The 23,950-nt window shown below is 39.6% G+C and overlaps 1 protein-coding gene across 2 annotated transcripts in view; it reads left to right on the top strand.

Moving 5' to 3' along the window:
- Nucleotides 1-23,950, top strand: part of TTLL5 (tubulin tyrosine ligase like 5) — a gene marked incomplete at its 3' end in the record, with an annotated part of 304,702 nt that overhangs the window by 260,310 nt on the left and 20,442 nt on the right. Inside the window, exon 33 of one of the 2 annotated variants that reach the window (XM_082648272.1) lies at nucleotides 23,018-23,157. The exons of the other annotated variant lie outside the window; for it this stretch is intronic. Coding sequence (XP_082504398.1) covers nucleotides 23,018-23,157 — 140 coding nt within the window. Of the gene's footprint in view, nucleotides 1-23,017; nucleotides 23,158-23,950 lie in introns of those variants that run through there. 2 annotated transcript variants of the gene reach the window in all.

Raw genomic sequence — 23,950 nt, 5'->3', positions numbered from 1 at the left:
CCACCACTTCCCAGTTGGCAACCATGGGCTAATCACATAACCTCTTTGAGTGTCAGTTTTCTCATCTGTACAATAAGCATAAAAACATCAATCTTGCAGGACTGACGTAAAGATTATAGATTGCCTCAGCAACAAAAACCAATCAACCTGATTTAAAAACGGGCAGGGGGCTTCCCTGGTGGCACAGTGGTTGAGAATCTGCCTGCTAATGCAGGGGACACGGGTTCGAGCCCTGGTCTGGGAAGATCCCACATGCCGTGGAGCAACTGGGCCCGTGAGCCACAACTACTGAGCCTGTGCGTCTGGAGCCTGTGCTCCGCAACAAGAGAGGCCGCGGTAGTGAGAGGCCCGCACACCGCGATGAAGAGTGGCCCCCGCTTGAGGCCCGCACACCACGATGAAGACTGGCCCCCGCTTGCCACAACCAGAGAAAGCCCTTGCACAGAAACGAAGACCCAACACAGCAAAAATAAATAATTAATAAACTCCTACCCCCAACATCAAAAAAAAAAAAAAGAAGATAAAAATGGGCAAAGGACTGGAATAGACATTTCTCCAAAGATATACAAATGATCAATAAGCACGTGGAAAGACGCTCAACATCACTAATCATAAAAGAAGTACAAATCAAAATCATAATGAGATAACACCTTATACTCATTAGGGTGGCTACTATTTTTTTAAAAAAACAGAGGGCTTCCCGGGTGGCGCAGTAGTTGAGAATCTGCCTGCCAATGCAGGGGACACAGGTTCGAGCCCTGATCTGGGAAGATCCCACATGCTGCGGAGCAACTGGGCCTATGAGCCACAACTACTGAGCCTGCGCATCTGGAGCCTGTGCTCCGCAACAGGAGAGGCCACAACAGTGAGAGGCCCGCGCACTGCGATGAAGAGTGGCCCCTGCTCGCCGCAACCAGAGAAAGCCCTCACACAGAAACGAAGACCCAACACAGCCAAATAAATAAATAAAACGAATTTATAAAAAAAAAAAAAAAAGATTTGAAGAAAAAAGCAGAAAATAACTAGTTTTGGCAAGGATATGGAGAAATGGAAGTCTTGTGTGTACCATTGATGAGAGGGTAAAATGGTACAGCCTCTTATGGTGGCTCCTAAAAAAAATTTAAAACAGAATTACCATCAATTCAGCAATTTTACTTCTGTGTATGTGCTCAAAAGAACTGAAAGCAAGGTCTTGAACAGATATTTGTACGCCCATACTCATAGCAGCAGCATTCACAATAGCTGAAAGGTAGAAACAACCCAAGTATCCATCAATAGATGAATGGATAAACAAAATGTGGTTATACACATACAATGGAATATTATTCAACCTTAAGAAAGAAAGAATTTCTAACACATGCTGCAACATGGATGAACCTTGAGGACATTATGCTGAGTTAAATAAGCCAGTCGCAAAATGACAAATACTGTATCATTTCCACTTATGTGTGGGACCTAGAGTAGTCAAATACATAGAGACAGAAAGTAGAATGATGGTTGCCAGCAGCTGGAGAGAGGATAGAATGGAAGTTATTTTTTAGTGGGTACCGAGTTTCAGGGGGTTTTAATATTTTTTATTTATTTATTTATTTAGGCTGCACTGGGTCTTTGTTGCTGCGCGCAGGCTTTCTCTAGTTGCAGTGAGCGGGGGCTGCTCTTCGTGCGGTGTGCATGCTTCTCATTGTGGTGGCTTCTCTTGTTGCAGAGCACGGGCTCTAGGCGCGCAGGCTTCAGTAGTTGTGGTGCACGGGCTCTAGAGCGCAGGCTCAGTAGTTGTGACGCACGAGCTTAGTTGCTCTGTGACATATGGGAACTTCCCGGACCAGGGCTTGAACCCATGTCCCCTGCATTGGCAGGTGGATTCTTAACCACTGCACCACCAGGGAAGTCCAGAGTTTCAGTTTTTTAAGATGAAAAGAGTTCTGGAGGTAGATGGTGGTGATGATTGCACAAACATGTGACTGTACTTAATGCCGCCAAACTGTTCCCTTAAAAATGTTTAAGATGATAAATTTTCCCCCTCCCCTCACTTCTGACAACCACCAATCTGTTCTCTGTATCTGTGAACTTGGTTTTTTGTTTCTGTTGTTTTTTTTTTTTTTCAGATTTCACGTATAAGTGAGATCATACAAGTATTTGTTTGTCTGATTTATTTCACTTAGCTTAATGCCTTCAAGGTCCATCCATGTTGTCACAAATGGCAAGATTTCGTTCTTTTTTATGGCTGAGTAATATTTTGTTGTGTATACCTACCACATTTGCTTTATCCATTTCACCCGCCAATAGACATTTTGTTGTTTTCATATCTTAGCTATTGTAAACAATGTTGCAGTGAACATGGGTTGAATATATCTTGTCCAGTTACTGTTTTCGTTTTCTTCAGATAAATACCCAGAAGTGGAATTGCTGGATTATATGGTAGTTCTATTTTTGATTTTTTTGAGGAACCTCCATACTGTTTTCCACAGTAGCTGTGCCAATTTACATTCCCATCAGCAGTGTACAAGAGTTCCCTTTTCTCCGCACCCTCGCCAACACTTGTTATTCTTGTCATTTTGGTATTAGCCATTCTCACAGGTATTAGGTGATATCTCATTGTGGTTTTGATTTTCATTTCCCAGGTGATTAGTGATGTTGAGCACCTTTTCATATACCTGTTGTCCATTTGTATGTCTCCTTTGGAAAAGTGTCTGTTCAGAGTCTCTGCCCGTTTTTATATTGGATTGTTTGGTTTTATTGTTATTGAGTAGTATGAGGTTTTTTATGTTTTGGATATTAATCCCTTATCAGATATATTATTTGTAAATATTTTCTCCCATTCCATAGGTTGCCTTCATTTTGTTGATAGATTCCTTTGCTGTGCAGAAGCTTTTTCGTTTGATATAGTCTCATTTATTTTTCCTTTTGTTGCCTTTGCTTTTGGTGTCTAATCCAAAAAATCATCACCAAGACTAATGTCAAGGAGCTTATTACTTCCTATGTTTTCTTCTAGGAGTTTTACGTTTCAAGTCTAATGTTCAAGGCTGTAATCCATTTTGAATTAATTCTTGTGTATGGTATAAGATAGTTGGTCCAGCATCATTCTTTTGCATGTGGCTGTCCAGTTTTCTTAACACCATTTATTGAAGAGATTATCCTTTCCCCATTGTATATTCTTGGCTCCTTTGTCCTAAATTAATTGGTCATATATGCATAGGTTCATTTCTGGGCTTTCTGTTCTGTTCCATTGATCTATGTGTCTGTTTTTATGCCAGAACCATACTGTTTTGATTACTGTAGCTGTGTAATATAGTTTCAAATCAGATAGCATGATGCCTCCAGCTTAGTTCTTTCTCAGAATTGCTCTGGCTCTTCAGGGTCTTCTGCAGCTCCATACAAATTTTAGGATTGTTTGTTCTATTTCTGTGAAAAATGCCATTGGAATTGTGATAGGGATTGCATTGAATCTGTAGGTTGCTTTGGGTAGTATGGACATTTTAACAATATTAATTCTCCTAATCCAGAATTCTTCTAATCAGATATTCTGAGCACAGAATATCTCTCCATTTATTTATGTCTTCTTCAGTTTCTTTCATCAACATGTTATAGTTTTCATTGTACAGGTCTTTCACCTTTTTAGTTAAATTTATTCCTAGGTATTTCATTCTTTTTGATGCAGTTGTAAATGGAATTGTTTTCTTAACTTCTCTTTCTGATAGTTCATTGTTAGTGTATAGAAATTCAACGATTTTTGTATGTTGATTTTGTATCCTTAAACTTTACTGGATTCATTTATTAGTTCTAATAGTTTTTGGTGGAGTCTTTAGGGCTCTCTGTATACAATATGCCATCTGCAAATTGTGATGGTTTTATTCTTGCTTTTTGATTTGGGTGTCTTTTGTTTCTTTTTCTTGTCTGACTGCTCTGGCTAGACCAGTACTGTGTCAAATAAAAGTGGGCATCCTTGTCTTGTTCCTGATCTTAGAGGAAAAGCTATCAACTTTTCACGGTTGAGCATGATGTTAACTGTGGACTTGTCATATATAGCCTTTATTATGTTGAGGTATGTTCCCGCTATACCCACTTTGTTGAGAGTTTGTATCATAAATGGATGCTAGTTTTGCCAAATGCTTTTTCTGCATCAATTGCAATGATATAATTTTTATCCTTCATTTTTTTAATGTGGTGTATCATGTTGATCTGTGGATGTGAAACCATCCTTGCACTCCTGCAGTAAATTCCACTTGATCATGGTGTATGATCCTTTTTATATATTGTTGGATTCAGTTTGCTAATATTTCGTTGAGGAGGATTTTTGCATCTCTGTTCATCGGGGCTGCAATTTTTGTTTTCTATGGCATCCTTGTCTGGTTTTGGTATCAGGGTAATGGTGGCCTCATAAAATGAGTTTGGAAGTGTTCCTTCCTCTTCTATTTTTTGGGAGAGTTTGAGAAGGATTGGTATTAATTCTTCTTTAAGTGTTCAGTAGAATTCACCAGTGTAGCCACCTGGTCCTGGACTTTTGTTTATCGAGAGGTTTTTGATTATTGATTCAATCTCATTTTATGTTACGTGTATTTTACCACACACTAAAAAAATGTAGATTCTGTATGTAATGCACCTAGTACAGTGTTTGGCACATGATAGGTACTCAATAAATGGTGGTTCTACTGTGGTGTCACCATTCAATGCCCATGGCTTCATTAGCTCCCATTATGATCCTTGAGGTCATATTGTTGTTAAATATCATTTAAAAAGTTAGGTGCCCTAGAAAACAAACTCTAAGATGTAGATTAGCTTGCAGGAAGTTTATTAAGGAGTCCTCTTGGGATCAGCACCTTTAGAAGGAAAGGGAATGGAAGGAAACGGGATTGGACAATGGGAGAAGTTGCCCTGTGATGCAGTGACAAAGAACACCGAATTTGGCCCCACAGGACACTATAAAACTGAAATGGCCTTTCAGGTTTGTGAGTGGTGAGGGGGCTGGGATACAGCTTTTATACTTAATCTGTGTTTATCTGTCCTTGGATATGGGCTGCCTGGGAAGAAGGACATGCCCTTGGGTAATGGGGCAGTTTCCAGAGAGAGCTGAGAGCAGCAGTGGAGATGGGGAATGTCTTTCATTACTGAAGGGAGGAGAGAAGGGAATGTGCATTACTACAACAAAAATTTAGAACTAAAACTCAGGTTTCAGTGCCTCCTAGTCCATTCAGGCTCATTTCCAGTCCTCTGTATTCATGAGTAAAATTTCCATGTTATCATTCACATCATTAAAGAAATAATTGAGGAACTTTCAACTGACTACAGCAATGCTTTTCAAACCATTGGTGGTTAAGAGCTAGTTATTTTCCTTTCCAGTCCTTCATGGACTGATACTTTTATAAAATACACAAAAAATAAGTTACTGGATCAATTAAATAAGAAGACATCTTACAGACAAGCTCAAATTTATTATTATTAGATTCAACAGACATAAAATTGCTGTGACAATTTGCTATAAAGGTTTTAACTGCCTACTTTCAATCTCTAAACTTGTATCATGTAGTCTAATAACAAAGAGTTCTCAACACTGGTACCAATCTGGGACTCCACTCTAAATAATCCTGAGTTACAGGATTCTTATAAAACATTGTTGGTGTTCTAAATTGACATTGGCGATATATTGGATTAAATGAATGTTATTCTTCAATCTAAAGATCTGATCTTTGCTGTTCTTGGGCAATCCATAGTTCTCTTAAAGCCTGGCCTGAATCGAGGACTGCTTATACCATCAGCATCACAGCTTCCAGGTATAAGTAGTCCTAAGGCCATTACTTACTCAAGGATCTAATGGATGAAAGGAACAAAGACCATTTTCTTGTTTGACAAAATAAGAGTCATCAGTCCTATTCCCAGGACTAGGAAAAGTGACTCATCTCTTGTAATGCTCTTGGGACATATGATGTAGGGGTAGGGAGATAAGAGAACAGGGAAAGGAGAGCTGACAGTGTATATCCTTCAGTAAAGAAGTACTGGTAAAACAAAGGGGTCATGATACATTCAAAGAGTTTATAAAGCCTTCTTATCTAATTTGGGGAGTATGACCTAAGAGCTGTGGCCCATGGTTGTAGCTTCATTGATCTATGAATCCCCTGAAATTGTATACAGAACATCAGGTGTGCTGCGTCTGTGTCTTTTTGGAGAGGATTCATACAGTGACCCCAAAACTCATAATCATTGACTTACCTTCCTAGTTTGAAACGTGGGTTATATTTCCCTACTTGCAAGGATTCAAGCTCAAGTTACCAAACACTCTCACTTGGATCTACTGTACTGGTTTCTTAATGCATCAACCCTTACCATCTCTCTTCTACCTCCGTTCCATTCTCACATCACTGTGGAATGAGCATTTCAAAATGCAAACTGTTTCTGACAAATACATACACACACCACCTGAAGCCCTTCAGAAAAGCTTACCATTGTTTTTAGGATCTAGATAAAAGGTCTTACATGGCCTGCCTACCTTCCATTCTTACCCCACACCACCCTTCCTCCATGCTTTCTTCACACGAACCATCCTGGCCTTCTCTGAACTCTCTACGGTTCCTCAGTCCACAGAGCCTTTGCAGATGGCTGCTCTACCTGGAATGTTGTTCCCCTACTCTCAAGTGCATTTCCTTTCTCTGGCCTCTCTGATTAGGGCATGTCCCCCTTTTACAGAGACCCGTGTAGCTCTCCTTTGTAGCGTTTGTTACAGTTCCTTGTGATTTTCCATTAATGTATGTCTCTCTCACTGGACTCTAAGTTCCATGGGGACAGAGACTGTTTGTGTTATTCACCTTCACATGCCCAGGGTTGAGCAGAGAACCTGTAGAGCAGGCCTGCCATAGGTGTTTATGACCAAGTAAGTTAGCAATTTTGTCCTCACTTTACAGAGAAAATTACAGTGTAGAGACTAGGAAACAGCCCAAGTTCACATAACTGACAGATGGTGAAGCTGGGTTTTAAACCTAGATTTGACTTCCAATCCCTTGCTCTTAACCACTGTAATCACAACAGCAGTTAAAAAACAGTCATCATTTTATTGTGCACTTGTTATATGCCAGGGACTATGCTAAGCATTGTGTGTTTATCACATTATATCTTCTTCAGCCCTATAAAAGTATGTGGCTTTGTTATCTCTGTTCTGCATATGAGACTAAGACTGAGAAAAGTAACGTGTCCAAGTCACACAGTCAGCAGTGGAGCTGAAATTCAAACCAAGGCAGCTTTATTCTAGAACCTGCTGAACTGCCTCATCATATCAAAACTCTAGGCCCCTCTAGTTGATTTCATTTTCCCAACTTCCTTTCCTAATGCAGCTAAGTGGCTGGTGACCAGGCCCTGTGGCCTGGACCTCCCTTAAGTGCCTGGTGGTTATCTCCAGTTGCTCAGCAGGGGATTCCTGGCAGTGTGGGGACATCTGTGGGTGAGGCTGGCTTGCCCTTAATCCAGCCATTTAACTTTCCCTCATTTGGATGGAGCCAGACCTGTGAAGGGGGAGGATAAGGATCAACGTGGACCTTCTGCCTCCACTCCCAAGGATGGGGTAGAGGGAGCAAGAGGTGGCAATAATCTTTCCCATGTCTCCAGAAACGCCTCTGAAGGGGCAGCATTACTGATTGGCAAGGAGCCTGGGACCTCCACAGCAGAGGGTGGAGCTGAAGGTGGGAGGTGGGAGGGTTGGGGAGGAAGGAGGGGTGGCTTGGGAATCACCCCTGGATTAGTTAGGAGAGCATTCCCTGCAGGTAACAGAAACTCAGAAAATCAGTGGCTTACATAAGTGGCTTTCTTACATATCAAGAAGTTCAGAGGCAGGAAATCCAGGGGTACTGCAGCTCCTCAGAGACATAATGGAGGAACCAGACTCCTGTCTTTGGCTTGACTAACTCTAAAGCATTGGCTTTTTCTTTTTCTCTCTCTTTTTTTTTTTTTGTCATAAGGTGGTTCCTATTCCTACTGGCATTGTTTCCATGTTCCAGGGAAGAAAAGGGTGGGAAGTGGGCAAAAGACAGATGCCTATTAAATCTGTCCACTTGAAAAAAATGGCTTTCTTGGAAGCCTAGCAGTTCCAACTAATATGTCATTAACCAGCTCTGGGTCCCATGCTTGTTTCTCCCTAGCAACAAAGGAGTCTGGAGAGGTAGTTTCTTAACTGGACACAGGGCCTCCCCAAGCAATTGAAGTTCCCTTATAGAAGAAGAAGGAAGAATGGTGTTGAGAAACATCTACCAGTTTCTGTCATAACACGTTTTCTTTCCAGAGTCTCCTCCTCTACTGGATAGAAATCATCATCTTTCTACAGCCCCTCTCCACCAGCTTCTTGACTGCTGCAAATAGAAATGCCATTACTCGACCCTAGTTGCCCCAGACCTAGCTCTTACCCCATGGAGTTGGAAGGGGTGACTGTACCTGAAGGTTTCAGGAACACATAAGAGTCCCCATCTTCATGGAAGATGGAAGAAATGAGGCATAGAGGAAAAAAAAGAATTCTATAAATATGTTTATTAAAATGATAAATTTCCTGTAAGTATAATATAAATTTATGACATTCCACACCGTTTACATGAATCGTTTACTATTTGCTCCTGGTTATTCTGCAAAAGAATGACTGGGTATACTCAAATTATGCATATTAAGTTGCTATAAGTTTAATTTTATTACAATACTAAATTCTATTCATGTATGTTGTCTTCCTAAAATTTTGCTCACAGTATAGCTGCTTTATAAACTGAGAGAGGTTGTTAATGGCCCCTGTTTCATTTAAAGAAAAGCTTGTGTGCTTCAAGAGGATATTACACTCATTAACATATATGAACCCAATACTGGAGCACCTACGTATGTAAAGCAAATACTAACAGACATAAAGGGAGAAAGAGACAAAAGTATAGCATTAGGGGACTTTAATCACCCCACTTATTATCAATGGACAGATCATCCAGACAGAAAATCAATAAGGCAATAGTGGTCTTAAATGACACAACAGACCAGTTGGACTTAATAAATATCTATTGGACATTATATCAAAAACAGCAGAATACACATTCTTTTCAAGTGCACATGGAACATGCTCCAGGATAGGTCACATGCTAGGCCATAAAGCAAGTCTCAGCAAATTTAAGAGGATAGAAATTATCTTAAGCATTTTTTCTGACCACAGTGGTATGAAACAAGAAATCAGTTGCAAGGAAAAAAAGGGAAAGAACAAATATGTAGAGACTAAACAACATGCTACTAAAAAACCAATGGGTCAATGAAGAAATCAAAGAGGAAATCAGAAAATACCTCAAGACAAATGAAAATGGAAACACTGCACTCCAGAATCTATGGATGCAGCAAAAGCAGTTCTAAGGGGATGTTTATAGTGATACAGGCCTTCCTCAAGAAACAAGAAAAATCTCAAGTAAACAACCTAACCTACCACCTAAAGGAATTAGCAAAAGAAGAACAAACAAGGCCCAAAGTCAGCAGAAGGAAGGAAATAATAAAGATCAGAGAGGAAATAAGTAAAATAGAGACAAAAAAAAATAGAAAAGATCAGTGAAACCAAGAAATGTTTTTTGTAAAGATAAACAAAATTGATAAACCTTTATCCAGTTTCACAAAGAAGAAAAGAGGATCCAAATAAACAAATTAAGAAATGAAAGAGGAGAAATAACTGATACCACAGACATACAGAAAATCATAAGATAATTCTATGAACAGTTATATGCCAACAATTTGGACAACCTAGAAGAAATGGACAAGTTTCTAGAAAAAAAAGAACCTGTCAACACTGAATCAAGAAGAAATAGACAATTTGAATAGACCAGTTACTAGTACTGACATTGACTTTGTAATTAAAACAAACAAAAAAAACTCCAGGGCTTCCCTGGTGGCGCAGTGGTTGAGAGTCCACCTGCCGATGCAGGGGACACAAGATCGTGCCCCGGTCCGGGAAGATCCCACATGCCGCGGAGTGGCTGGTCCCATGAGCCATGGCCGCTGAGCCTGCACGTCCGGAGCCTGTACTCTGCAATGGGAGAGGCCACAACCGTGAGAGGCCTGCGTACCGCAAAAAAAAAAAACTCCCAGCAAACAAAAGTCCAAAACTGGACAGCTTCGCAGGAGAATGCTACAAAACACATAAAGAGCTAATACCCATTCTTCTCAAACTATTCCAAAAAATTTAAAAGGATGGAACACTCCCAGATTCATCCTACTAGGCCACCATTACCTTGATACCAAAACTAGGCAAAGACATTACCAAAAGAAGAAAATTATAAGTCGATATCTTTGATTAATATAGATGCAAAAATCCTCAGCAAAATATTAACAAATCACATCCAACAATATATAAAAATGATCATACAACATGATCAAGTTGGTTTGTTTCAGGGACATAAGGGTGGTTCAACATTTGCAAATCAGTCAATGTGATACAACTCTTTCCAATCCTGTTCAACACGGTATCAGAAGTCCTGGTGAGAGGGCAGAGAGCAGAAGCGAAAAGAACTACAATCCTGCAGTCTGTGGAACAAAAACCACATTCACAGAAAGATAGAAAAGATGAAAAGGCAGAGGGCTATGTACCAGATGAAGGAAGCAGATAAAACCCCAGAAAAACAACTACATGAAGGGGACATAGGCAATCTTCCAGAAAAAGAATTCAGAATAATGATAGTGAAGATGATCCAGGACCTTGGAAAAAGAATGGAGGCAAAGATGGAGAAGTTGCAAGAAATGTTTAACAAAGATCTAGAAGAATTAAAGAACAAACAGAGATGAACAATACCATAACTGAAATGAAAACTACACTAGAAGGAATCAATAGCAGAATAACTGAGGCAGAAGAACGGATAAGTGACCTGGAAGACAGAATGGTGGAATTCACTGCTGCGGAACGGAATAAAGAAAAAAGAATGAAAAGAAATGAAGACAGCCTAAGAGACCTCTGGGACAACATTAAACACAACAACATTCACATTATAGGGGTCCCAGAAGGAGAAGAGAGAGAGAAAGGAGCCAAGAAATTATTTAAAGAGATTATAGTAGAAAACTTCCCTAACATGGGAAAGGAAATAGACACCCAAGTCCAGGAAGCATAGAGAGTCCCACACAGGATAAACCCAGGGAGAAACACACCGAGACACATAGTAATCAAATTGGTAAAAATTAAAGACACAGAAAAATTATTGAAAGCAGCAAGGGAAAAACGACAAATAACATACAAGGGAGCTCCCATAAGGTTAACAGCTGATTTCTCAGCAGAAACTCTACAAGCCAGAAGGGAGTGGCATGATATACTTAAAGTGATGAAAGAGAAGAACCTTTCACAACCAACAACCAAGATTACTCTACCCAGCAAGGATCTCATTCAGATTCGACAGAGGAATCAAAAGCTTTACAGACAAGCAAAACCTAAGAGAATTCAGCACCACCAAACCAGCTCTACAGCAAATGCTAAAGGAACTTCTCTAAGTGGGAAACACAAGAGAAGAAAAGGACCTACAAAAACAAACCCAAAACAGTTAAGAAAATGGTAATAAGAACATACATATCAATAATTACCTTAAACGTGGGTGGATTAAATGCTCCAACCAAAGACACAGGCTTGCTGAATGGATACAAAAACAAGACCCATATATATGCTGTCTACAAGAGACCCACTTCAGACCGAGGGACACATACAGACTGAAAGTGAGGGGATGGAAAAAGATATTGCATGCAAATGGAAATCAAAAGAAAGCTGGAGTAGCAATACTCATATCAGATAAAATAGACTTTAAAATAAAGAATGTTCCAAGAGACAAGGAAGGACACTACATAATGATCAAGGGATCAATCCAAGAAGAAGATATAACAATTATAAATATATATACACCCAACATAGGAGAACCTCAATACATAAGGCAACTGCTAACAGCTCTAAAAGAGGAAATCGACAGTAACATAGTAATAGTGGGGGACTTTAACACCTCACTGACACCAATGGCCAGATCATCCAAACAGAAAATTAATAAGGAAACACAAGCTTTAAGTGACACAATAGACCAGATAGATTTAATTGATATTTATAGGACATTCCATCCAAAAACAGCAGATTACACTTTCTTCTCAAGTTCACACGGAACATTCTCCAGGATAGATCATATCTTGGGTCACAAATCAAGCCTCAGTAAATTTAAGAAAATTGAAATCATATCAACGCTGACCACAACGCTGTGAGATTAGAAATCAATTACAGGGAAAAAAACGTAAAAAACACAAAAACACATGGAGGCTAACCAGTACGTTACTAAATAACCAAGAGATCACTGAAGAAATCAAAGAGGAAATCAAAAATTACCTAGAGACAAATGACAATGAAAAGACAGCGATCCAAAACCTATGGGATGCAGCAAAAGCAGTTCTAAGAGGGACGTTTATAGCTATACAAGCCTACCTCAAGAAACAAGAAAAATCTCAAATAAACAATCTAACGATACACCTAAAGGAACTAGAGAAAGAAGAGCAAACAAAACCCAAAGTTAGCAGAAGGAAAGAAATCATAAAGATCGGAGCAGAAATAAATGAAATAGAAACAATAGCAAAGATCAATAAAAGTAAAAGCTGGTTCTTTGAGAAAATGAACAAAACTGATAAGCCATTAGCCAGACTCATCAAGAAAAACAGGGAGAGGACTCAAATCAATAAAATTACAAATGAAAAAGGAGAAATTACAACAGACACTGCAGAAATACAAAGCATCCTAAGAGGCTACTACAAGCAACTCTATGCCAAAAAAATGGACAACCTGGAAGAAATGGACAAATTCTTAGAAAGGTATAACCTTCCAAGACTGAACCAGGAAGAATTAGAAAATATGAACAGACCAATCACAGGTAATGAAATTGAAACTGTGATTTAAAATCTTCCAACAAACAAAAGTCCAGGACCAGATGGCTTCACAGGTGAATTCTATCAAACGTTTAGAGAAGGGCTAACACCCATCCTTATCAAACTCTTCCAGAAAATTGTAGAGGAAGGAAAACTCCCAAACTCATTCTATGAGGCCACCATCACCCTGATACCAAAACCAGACAGAGATACTACAAAAAAAATTGTAGACCAATATCACTGATGAGTATAGATGCAAAAATCCTCGACAACATACTAGCAAACAGAATCCAACAACACATTAAAAGGCTCATACACCATGATCAAGTGGGATTTATCCCAGGGATGTAAGAATTCTTCAATATATGCAAATCAATCAATGTGATACACCATATTAACAAATTGAAGAATAAAAACCATATGATCATCTCAGTAGATGCAGAAAAGCTTTTGACAAAATTCAACACCCATTTATGATAAAAACTCTCCAGAAAGTGGGCATAGAAGGAAACTACCTCAACATAATAAGGGCCATATATGACAAACCCACAGCAAACATAATTCTCAATGGTGAAAAACTGAAGGCATTTCCTCTAAGATCAGGAACAAGACAAGGATGTCCACTCTCACCACTGTTATTCAACATAGTTTTAGAAGTCCTAGCCACAGCAATCAGGGAAGAAAAAGAAATAAAAGGAATACAAATTGGAAAAGAAGAAGTAAAACTGTCACTGTTTGCAGATGACATGATACTATACATAGAGAATCCTAAAGATGCCACCAGAAAACTACTAGAGCTAACCAATGAATTTGGTAAAGTTGCATGATACAAAATTAATGCCCAGAAATCTCTTGCATTCCTATACACACTGAAGGAGAAGTTAAGGAAACACTCGCATTTACCATTGCAACAAAGAGAATAAAATACCTAGGAATAAATCTACCTGGGGAGACAAAAGACCTGTATGCAGAAAACTATAAGACCCTGATGAAAGAAATTAAAGATGATACCAACAGATGCCAAGATATACCATATTCTTGGATTGGAAGAATCAATATTGTGAAAATGACTCTACTACCCAAAGCAATCTACAGATTCAATGCAATCCCTTTCAAATTACCAATGGCATTTTTTACAGAACTAGAACAAAAAAATCTTAAAATTTGTATGGAGACACAAAAGACCCCGAATAGCCAAAGCAGTCTTGAGGGGAAAAAATGGAGCTGGAGGAATCAGACTCCCTGACTTCAGACTATACGACAGAGCTACAGTAATCAAGACAATATGCTACTGGCACAAAAACAGAAATATAGATCAATGGAACAGGATAGAAAGCCCAGAGATAAACCCACGCACCTATGGTCAACTAAGCTATGGCAAAGGAGGCAACAATATACAATGGAGAAAAGACAGTCTCTTCAATAAGTGGCGCTGGGAAAATTGGACAGCTACATGTAAAAGAATGAAATTAGAACACTCCCTAACACCATACACAAAAATAAACTCAAAATGGATTAGAGACGTAAATGTAAGACCGGGCACTATACAACTCTTAGAGGAAAACTAGGAAGAACACTCTGACATAAATCACAGCAAGATCTTTTTTGATACACCTCCTAGAGTAATGGGAATAAAAACAAAAATAAACAAATGGGACCTAATGAAACTTAAAAGCTTTTGCACAGCAAAGGAAACCATAAGCAAGACGAAAAGACAACCTTCAGGATGGGAGAAAATGTTTGCAAATGAATCATCGGACAAAGGATTAATCTCCAAAATATATAAACAGCTCATGCAGCTCAATATTAAGAAAACAAACAACCCAGTCCAAAAATGGGCAGAAGACCTAAATAGACATTTCACCAAAGAAGACATACAGATGGCCAAGGGGCAGATGAAAAGATGCTAAACACCGCTAATTATTAGAGAAATACAAATCAAAATAACAAAGAGATATCACCTCACACCTGTCAAAATGCTATCATCAAAAAGTAACGGGGCTTCCCTGGTGGCGCAGTGGTTGAGAGTCCGCCTGCCGATGCAGGGGACGCGGGTTCATGACCCGGTCCGCGAAGACCCCACATGCTGTGGAGTGGCTGGGCCCATGAGCCATGGCCGCTGAGCCTGCGCATCCGGAGCCTGTGCTCCGCAACGGGAGAGGCCACAACAGTGAGAGGCCCGCGTACAGCAAAAAAAAAAAAAAAAAAAAAAAAAAGTAACGAATGTTGGCAAGGATGTGGAGAAAAGGGAACCCTCATATACTGTTCTTGGGAATGTAAATTGGTGCAACCACTGTGTAAAACAGTATGGAGGCTCCTCAGAAATCTAAAAATAGAAATACTGTATGATCCAGCAATTCCACTCCTGGGTATATATCCATAAAAAACAAAAACACTAATGTAAAAAGATACAGGCAGCCCAACATTCATAGCAGCACTATTTACAATAGTCAAGATATGGAAACAACCAAAGGTTTCATCAACAGATGAAAGGATAAAGAAGTTGTGGTGTGTGTATTTATTCACATATATAAATATATTTGTATACATATATAGTTATTTATAAATATATATATTCCAATATATATATTGTTCAGCACAGGGAATTATAGCCATTATTTTGTAATAACTTTTAATAGAGTATAATATATAAAAATACTGAATCACTGTGCTGTACACCTGAAACAAATATAATATTATAAATCAACTATACTTCAGTTTTAAAAAAAGAATTGAATGAAGCCCTATACAAAGTGAAAAAAAAATTATGTGCTTCAAAAGTCACCATCAAGAAAGTGAAAAGAGCCCACAGAATGGCAGTAAATATTTGCAAATCATGTATCTGGCAGAGGACCTATATTCAGAATATGTATGGATCTCTTCCAGCTCAACAATAGAAAGACAGATAACCCAGTTTTTAAAATGAACAACGAATTTGAATAGATATTTCTCCAAAGAAGACTTACAAATGGCCAATAAGCGCATGAAAAGATGCATCATTAGTCATTAGAGAAATGCAAATCAAAACTGTGATAAGATACCACTTCACACCCAATCAAAAGACAGGTAATAACAAGTGTTGGTAATAACAAGTGTTGGTGAGGATGCAGAGAATTTTGAGAAATTTGGCAATTTCTCAAACAGGTAAACAGAGTTACCAAATGACCCAGTTCTCCTAAGTATAAATCCAGGATAAACAAGAACATGTCTATAGAAAAGCTGTACGTGAATGTTCATAGCAGCATTACTCAGTAGCCAAAATGTAGAAACAACCTAAATGTCTATCAGATCATGAATGGATAAGCAGGGGCTTCCCTGGTGGCACAGTGGTTAAGAATCTGCCTGCCAATGCAGGGACACGGTTTCAAGCCCTGGTCCGGGAAGATCCCACATGCTGCAGAGCAGCTAAGCCCATGTGCCACAACTACCGAGCCTGCGCTCTAGAGTCCGCGAGCCACAACTACTGAGCCCACGTGCCTAGTGCTTGTGCTCCTCAACAAGAGAAGCCACTGCAATGAGAAGCCCGCACACCTCAACGAAGAGTAGCCCCTGCTCACCGCAACTAGAGAAAGCCAGCGCACAGCAATGAAGACCCAACACAGCCAAAAATAAATAAATAAATTAATCAAAAAAAAAAAAAAGAATGGTAAGCAGAATGTGATGTGTACATACAATAGAATATTATTCAGCCATAAAAATGAAGGAAGTACTGGTACATGCTTACAACATGGATGAACCTTGAAAATGTCATGCTAAGTGAGTAAAGGACTATATATTGTAGATTCTGTTTATGTGCAATGTCCAGAATAGACAAGTCCATAGAGACAGGAAGGAGATCAGTGGGTCCCCCGGACTAGAGCTGGGGGGAGGAGGAAGGAGGAGTGACTGCCAGTAGTCATAGGGTTTCTTTTTGGAGTAAAGAAAATGTTCTAGAAGTAGGTTGTGGTGATGGTTACACTAAAGACCACTGACATATACACTTTAAATGGGTGAATTTTATTAGTGTGTGAAATATATCTCAAACCTTAAAAAGTTGATAGTTGATATCTGAAAAGTTAGAAAAAAAAAAACAGAACAAAAAGCCTTCAGTGTGTAAGCAGTCAAATTGTATTTACTTCTTAGGTAGCCAAATTCTTTAATAAATACTTATAAATACAGTAAATAGTTATTCCTGTTCATTAATTCAACAAATAATTGACTGCCGTTTTTGTGCTAGGTGTGCTGTCAGGTGCTAGGTAGAAAGATGCCTCGCCTCAGCTTTGCCTCTACTTCTTTAGGCTTCCAAGTAAGGTGGTACGCCTGGGGGACAGCAGCTGTCTCTGTGCCTGGCCTCACTTGCATTTTCCCCCGTTTGGAAAGGTGTCGGGTATTTCTGATGCCTTAGTCAGCACAGAGCAAGGAGGACCTTGACTATAGTTTCAGGGCCTTAAGCTTCACCTCATGCTCCAAATCCAAGACAGAGCAGCTGAGAATGGAGCTAGCTGTGCCACCAATTGCTTCTCTCCCATTGTTAATCCCTTTAATTCTGCCATCCGCAGGCACCCCTCCCTTCACACTGTCCTGTTGCCCACTTGTGATATGACTGAACAAGTGGTTTTGGCTTTGAAAGGTGATTCTTAGAGACACCTCAAGTGACCCAGTCCCTGGCTTGTGGGCATGCTCTTGATGCTCATTACCATGGAGCACCAGAGATCTCCTGTGGGCTAGTAACACTTTCAAGGTAGCTGCTGCTGACTCCCCTGAGATCCCGGCCTCGCTGCCAGGGTCATTAGAGGGAGCAGCATTTCAGTGCTAAGGGCAAACAGTGAGAAGCCGCCAGTCTCTTTTGGTTCTTACAGAAGGGTTTATGCTCTGGCACTTGAGTTATCAAATCGCTTTAAAGCATGGGACAACTAGCTTAGTGATGATTTTATACGTGTGTGTGTGTGTGTGTGTGTGTGTGTGTGTGTGTGTGTGTGTGTGTTATACGCTGTATTTCTGCTTTGCTGTGTCATTCCCTGGTCAAGGCGTTACAGTTTATTTTAAAATTTGTCTATCTCTTTCACAAACCTTGAGTTTTATGGCCAAAAGGAAAAAAAAAAAAGTGAGCCACTTTTCAGTCTATGTGTACTTTTTTCACGGAGCCCTAGACTTAAACTAATTCTAATTTCTCTCTCCCCCCAAATTGATGAATTTATCAGTATCCTAAAACGCTCATTACATTTACAAAAGAATGCTTCCTGGTGGCATGTGGATGGAGAAATCCAGCTGGGTTTGGGGGGTAAAAGCTCGTGTTGGCCCTTAGCCTGCCTCCCTAACCACCACCCTCATGCTCCTGGTGCCTGCAGAGCATAAGAAAAGCTTCTTCTCCCCTGCTGGGCTCTCCCCTCATTGCTATAGGAGGGGAGTAGCAGGAAATGGAATCTGCCCTGGTCATGGGATTTTTTTTTGAAAGAAACAAAGCATGATCTGATGAAGAGCAGGTTAATCCTGCTATTTCATTTCCCTTTCAGAAAGGGTGGGGGCAGGATTGTGATATGAAGTATTTGGTTTCACATCTGTTCCAGGAATTATCCTCGGCATAAATCCACTTTTCTTTCAAGCATCCTGAAGCATCCCAGGGAGCTCCTCCTCCCGGGGCATGCTCCCTGCCCCCACAGTTTATTTCATGGCCACAGAGCAGCTGACAGACTCCCCGAGAAATCATCCTGTCATTGCTATAGGAGGAGTCTTGGAAGTCAGAATTTCTGTGTGTCAGTGATATCAATTTTGTGCTCTGCTCTCCATGAAGGGTTTAGGGTAAAACCTAAACCCAGTAGTGTGGTATAATGGAAAGAGGACCCAATTTAAAAATCAAAGGAACTGGCTCTCATCTCCCCTTGGCTACTATTTGTGTGATCTCGGGCAAGTCACCAAACCTCTTCAGGCTCAAAGCCCTCATCTGTGAAATTAACATCTTGGCACTTTGAGAAATGAAGTTCAACTCGAAAATGATACAAATCTGTAATCTGTTACATGTTATGTTTATCAACCTCAGTTTAAAGTAACTTTTCAACTTTCAAATCTTATTCATGGGAAAATGAAAAATAATTTCATATGTGGCAAGGTGACTTCTAGTTTTAAAACCTGAACTTAAGGGCCAACCAAAGCAATTATTCAAACAAACACAGGCTTGTAACTAGAGTTTTTTAAAAGTTTTCTGGAACTTCTGTTTTCTGTTTCCATCTTTGAGATGTTTAGCATTCCCATGTGGCCTTTGAGTGTATGGTAGGAATTTTCTATGAATAATTATGTTCCACACACTATTAGGTGCACATAAGGAATAACAAACTAAGTGAAACACAAGATCCCCAACCTTAATTCAGAGAATAAACATATATACAAGGAAAAACAGAATTTCAGATTTCAGAGTGAAGCAAAAGACAAATTCATATTTTGACAAATGTTAGTATATGCAGATGGTCCCCAGCTTACAATGGTTCAGCTTATAGTTTTTTGCCTTTATGATAGTGTGAAAGCAATATGCATTCAGTAGAAACCATACTCTGAATTTTGAATTGTGCTCCTTTCCTGGCCTAGTGATTTGCATTACAATCCTCTCTCATGATGCTGGGCAGGGAACACAGCCCCCAGTCAGCCACGTAATCATAGGGGTCAACAAGCAATACACTTCCAACCATTCTCTACCCAGACAACCAGTCTGTTTTTCACTGTCAGTAAAGTAGTCAACAAATTACATGAGATATTCAACACTTTATTATAAAACAGGCTTTGTATTCGTTGATTTTGCCCAACTGCAGGCTAGTAAGTGTTCTGAGCATGTTTAAGGTAGGCTGGGCTAAGCTATGATGTTTGGTAGATTAGGTGTATTAAGGCAGCAATGTAAATAAAACACACAATTCAAGGAACAACTGGATCAAGGGTCAGATGGGAGATATATGGGGGGAAAAAATGAGAAAATAGGATCCAGCAAAGGCAGTACTTTTAGTAACATGAAAAAGTAGTGACTTCACCTGGTATAAAATTATTCACCTGAGGCTGAAATTAAGTTCTGACTAAGATCAACCATAGCTGGACAATACTAACATCATTAAAAAGTATGGCTAATAATAAACCTTGTAAGGAATGAATAAGGATGGTTTACTTAATCACTCAGTTTGGAGAAAAATCCACATCTTTAAAGTGTTAACCTTTAATAATATTGAGTTTTTGGTAAGGTTACCTTTCCTCTTTCTCACCTCTCTGAAAAATCCTTCTTAGTCACTCTGTTAAAGCTCTTCATCCTTTGCTTACTTGTGAATTTTCCTTCTCTAGAATCCTGCCTTTGAGAAAGGTTTATTGCAGGGCCAAGCAAGGAGAATGGGTGGCTCATGCTCAAAACTCCTAACAGTTTTTGGGGAAAAGTTTTTATAGGCAAAATTTGGGGTGAGAACTGCAGGGTGTGTCACTTTCTTCTGATTGGTTGGTAGTGAGGTAGGAGGGCGGTGCTCCAGGAATCTTGTGCTCAGCCTGAAGTTACCATCCCCCACCTGGGTGGGGGCCCTAGTTCTTTCCAGTAGTTTCAACTGACCTCCATATTTGACAGTTCCAAACCTGTACCTCCAGCCAGGGCTGTCATGTATGGCTTCACAGATTGGTTGTGCACTGCACAATTCTGGAAATAACATATACATAAAACAGGTACGTAGCAGCCCTTCTCTGCCCAAACTTCTCCCTGGAGCCACCTCTAGACATCTCTCCTGAATCTCTCACAGTCATGTCAAACCCAGCACGTCCAAAACTGTGCTCGTCATCCTCTCAGACACACTCCCCTTATGGTCCCTCCCTGTTCACCTTCAATAAAGTAAAGCCAGAAACCTAAGAATCATTCTAGCTGCTCCCCTCACCCCACATATCCCATTGTTTATCAATTATTATATTTTTCCCTTTAAACACTTCTCAGATCTTATGTCTAATCTCATTCATTTCCTCTGACTTAATTCAGACACATACCACTTTTTGTTTGAATTACTATAGTGTTTTCCATACAGATCTTTTTGCCCTCGGCCTCATTCTGATTTTATCCTCCACACTGCTAGTAGTGGTCTTTTAGAAACAGTTATAATTATGATACTTCCCCACTAAAAAGTTTTCAAAAGCTTTCCTTAAAGTGCAAATTCTTCAGTGGGTAACCAGAGCCCTTCATGGCCTACTCCCTTCTCTACCCACATTTTCCACTACTCCCCCAACACGTACCTTTAAATTCCAGTCATTCTAAACTACTTGCTACACTACCTCACACTTCCGTGCCGTTGCACAAGATGTTTCCTCTTTGTAGAAGTCCCACCTCCCCTTGGCTAACTCCGGCCATGCTTCCATTTCCAGATCTTGTCATCTCTTCCAAAGTCCTTCACCGACCACAGTACCCACTTCCCCCTCTTACCATTAACTCCTGTAATACCCTTTGCCTTCCTCTGTAACAGAATTTTCTAAAATACATTATTATGTTTCATTTGTTGACCTCTACCACCAGGTTATAAACTCCCAGAAGGATTAGGAATTATGTCATTCACCTCTATATCACCAGTGCTTTTCATAGTGCTGGGCATTTAACAGGTATTCAGTAAGTGAATGTGGGATAAAAGATCAGTTTCTATTGCTGTTATAAGATTTAACATTCACTAAATAAGTCTCTGGACAATGTTAGATTAACTGTGCAGTGTTCACATCCTGTAAATTTGGGGTATTTTAATAACTATGTCTATGCTTCTTTCTCTTCCTTGGACTTCTGAGAGGAAGAGAAGAAACTTCATGAAACTTCATGCCATTTTTGTAATCAGCTTTTTCCTGGTGTTCAAGGGCTGTGTTCTTTGATTCACCCAGAAACCCATGTGGGGAAAAGAAGAGGCATATAATAGAGTACCTATCTTTAATAAGCTTAAGATGTTAAATCCACTACTTGTTGACTTTAAAAAGATAAGGAATAAAAAAAAAAAAAAGATAAGGAGATGTAAATACAAATCTTCCAGAATTGACTCAGTAGCAAACTACTAGGGTGTATGTGCCCATACCTTATGAATTGATCATTTTCAGAATGTAGCTATTTGCTTATAATTACTTTTCATTCACCTATCACAGCCCCTAAAGGGGGAAAAAATGTAAAATAAAGTATCAGTTAACTGTAATTTCTATTATTTTTTAAAAAATGTTTTTACCCATAACTTCAAGGAAGAAAGATGCAAATAGCAAACATATCAGGTGACATGGTACAATAGGAAAAAATCCTGGACTTGGATTCTATTACCATACTTGCCACTTAGGAACTGTGCAACCTTGAACAAGTTAGTTAACTTCTGCAGGCTCAGTATAGTCATCTGTAAAATGGAAACACATTCATTTAGAAGTTTTTTTTTAATGCCTACTATGTGTCAGGTGCTTTGCTTGGCACCTGAATTAAAATACTGTAGCTGCTATGTCTTCTTCATGGAGTTGCTATGAAAACTAGATGAGATATTGCATGTGAAAATGTTGTTGTTGGTGGTGGTGGTGGTGGTTTTTCTATCAAGCAACACCTAGAACAGTTTCAATCTTCAGTCATCAAAGACATAATTTGGGGCAGAAAAGTACACTGATTCATTTGCAGCAAGGTATGAAGCAAAGAAAAATTGGGCCTTAACCCCAATTAACAAAGAAGTTCAAGTAGCCTCAATATTCCTTGCCCAAGCATTCCAGCTAAGACAGGTTTTTCTTTGTTGGTACATGAGGTTATTGGTAACATTCGTTATCTATTACTGCATAACAAATTTTACCCAAAAATTATGGCTTCAAACAACAAACATTTATTATCTCACAATTTCTATGAGTCAGGCATTCTAGCTTAGCTGGAAACCTCTGGCTTAAGGTCTCACATGAGGGTGTATCAGGCTGTCAGCTGGGAGCTGTGATCTCATCTGAAGGCCCAACTGGGGGATCTGCTTCCAAGCTCACTCATATGGTTATTGGCAGGCCTCTTTCCACTCAGTCCTCTCCAAAGGGCCTCTGTATGAACTGAGATATGCCCCCTACCACAGGTTCATATGTGAAATTTTAACCCCCCAGTACTTCAGAATGTGACTATATTTGGAGATAGGACCTTTAAAGGGGTGATTAAGTTAAAAGGAGGCTGTTACGGTGAGCCCTAATCCAGTCTGACTGGTGTCCTTAGAAGAAGAGGAAATTTGGACACACAGAGAGGCGTCAGGGATTCACTCAGAGGAAAGACCCTGTGAGGACACAAGAAGAAGATGGGCATCTGCAAGCCAAGGGGAGGGGCCTCAGAAGAAACCAAACCTGCCTACACTTTGATCTTGGACTTCCAGCCTCCTGAACTGTGAGAAAATAAATTTCTGTTGTTTAAGCCAACCATTCTGTGGTATTTTCTTATGCAGCCTGGGCAAACTAATACAGCTGACTCACAACATGGCAGCTGGCCTCCCCTGAACAAGCAATACATGAGAGAATGAGAGAGCACCCAAGGCAAAAGCCACAGTCTGTACAATTTAACCTTGGAAGTGACATCCCATAACTTTTGCTGTATTCTCTGTAAGAAGAGAGTCAGTAAGTCTGGTCTATACTCAGGGTGGGGAGATTACATAAGGGCATGAGTATCAGGAGGCAGGAATCACAGACCATCTTAAAGGCTGCCTACCACACTAGTTTTTTTTTCAATAAAGTAAAAATAAAAAATTAAGAGATGGACACATTGGCAGTTTTTACATGGTAAAGTAGGTTCAACTTCATCAAATACACGAGCACTCTGACTGATATAATCTGTAGGCCATACTACTATTCTGTGAAGCTAAGGTTCTCATCTGGCAGATAGAAATTTTTGACATTTAGGACAAGTTTTTCTGGGAGTGAAAAACGGCATTTTATGGACTAGATTGAAGAGAAATGGTACAATGGAGCCTTAAGTCTATGTCTAATACAGTGATTCTCAACCAGCGGTGCATACCAAGAGGGAAAAGAGGAGGGGAGTTACCATAAGTTTAAAAAAAAGCATAGTCAAACTGTAATATAATTATGTATGGAGAGTGATAAGAAATTTACAGCTTTCATAAAACAAACTGCAGAAAGTAAGATGGAACAAAATCTCCAT

This window comes from Grampus griseus, assembly GCF_964374135.1.
Source record: "Grampus griseus genome assembly, chromosome: 2".
In the NCBI taxonomy this organism is placed as follows: Eukaryota; Metazoa; Chordata; class Mammalia; order Artiodactyla; family Delphinidae; genus Grampus; species Grampus griseus.
Note: the sequence above shows the minus strand (reverse complement) of the source record. Positions and strands in the feature narration are given on the sequence as shown.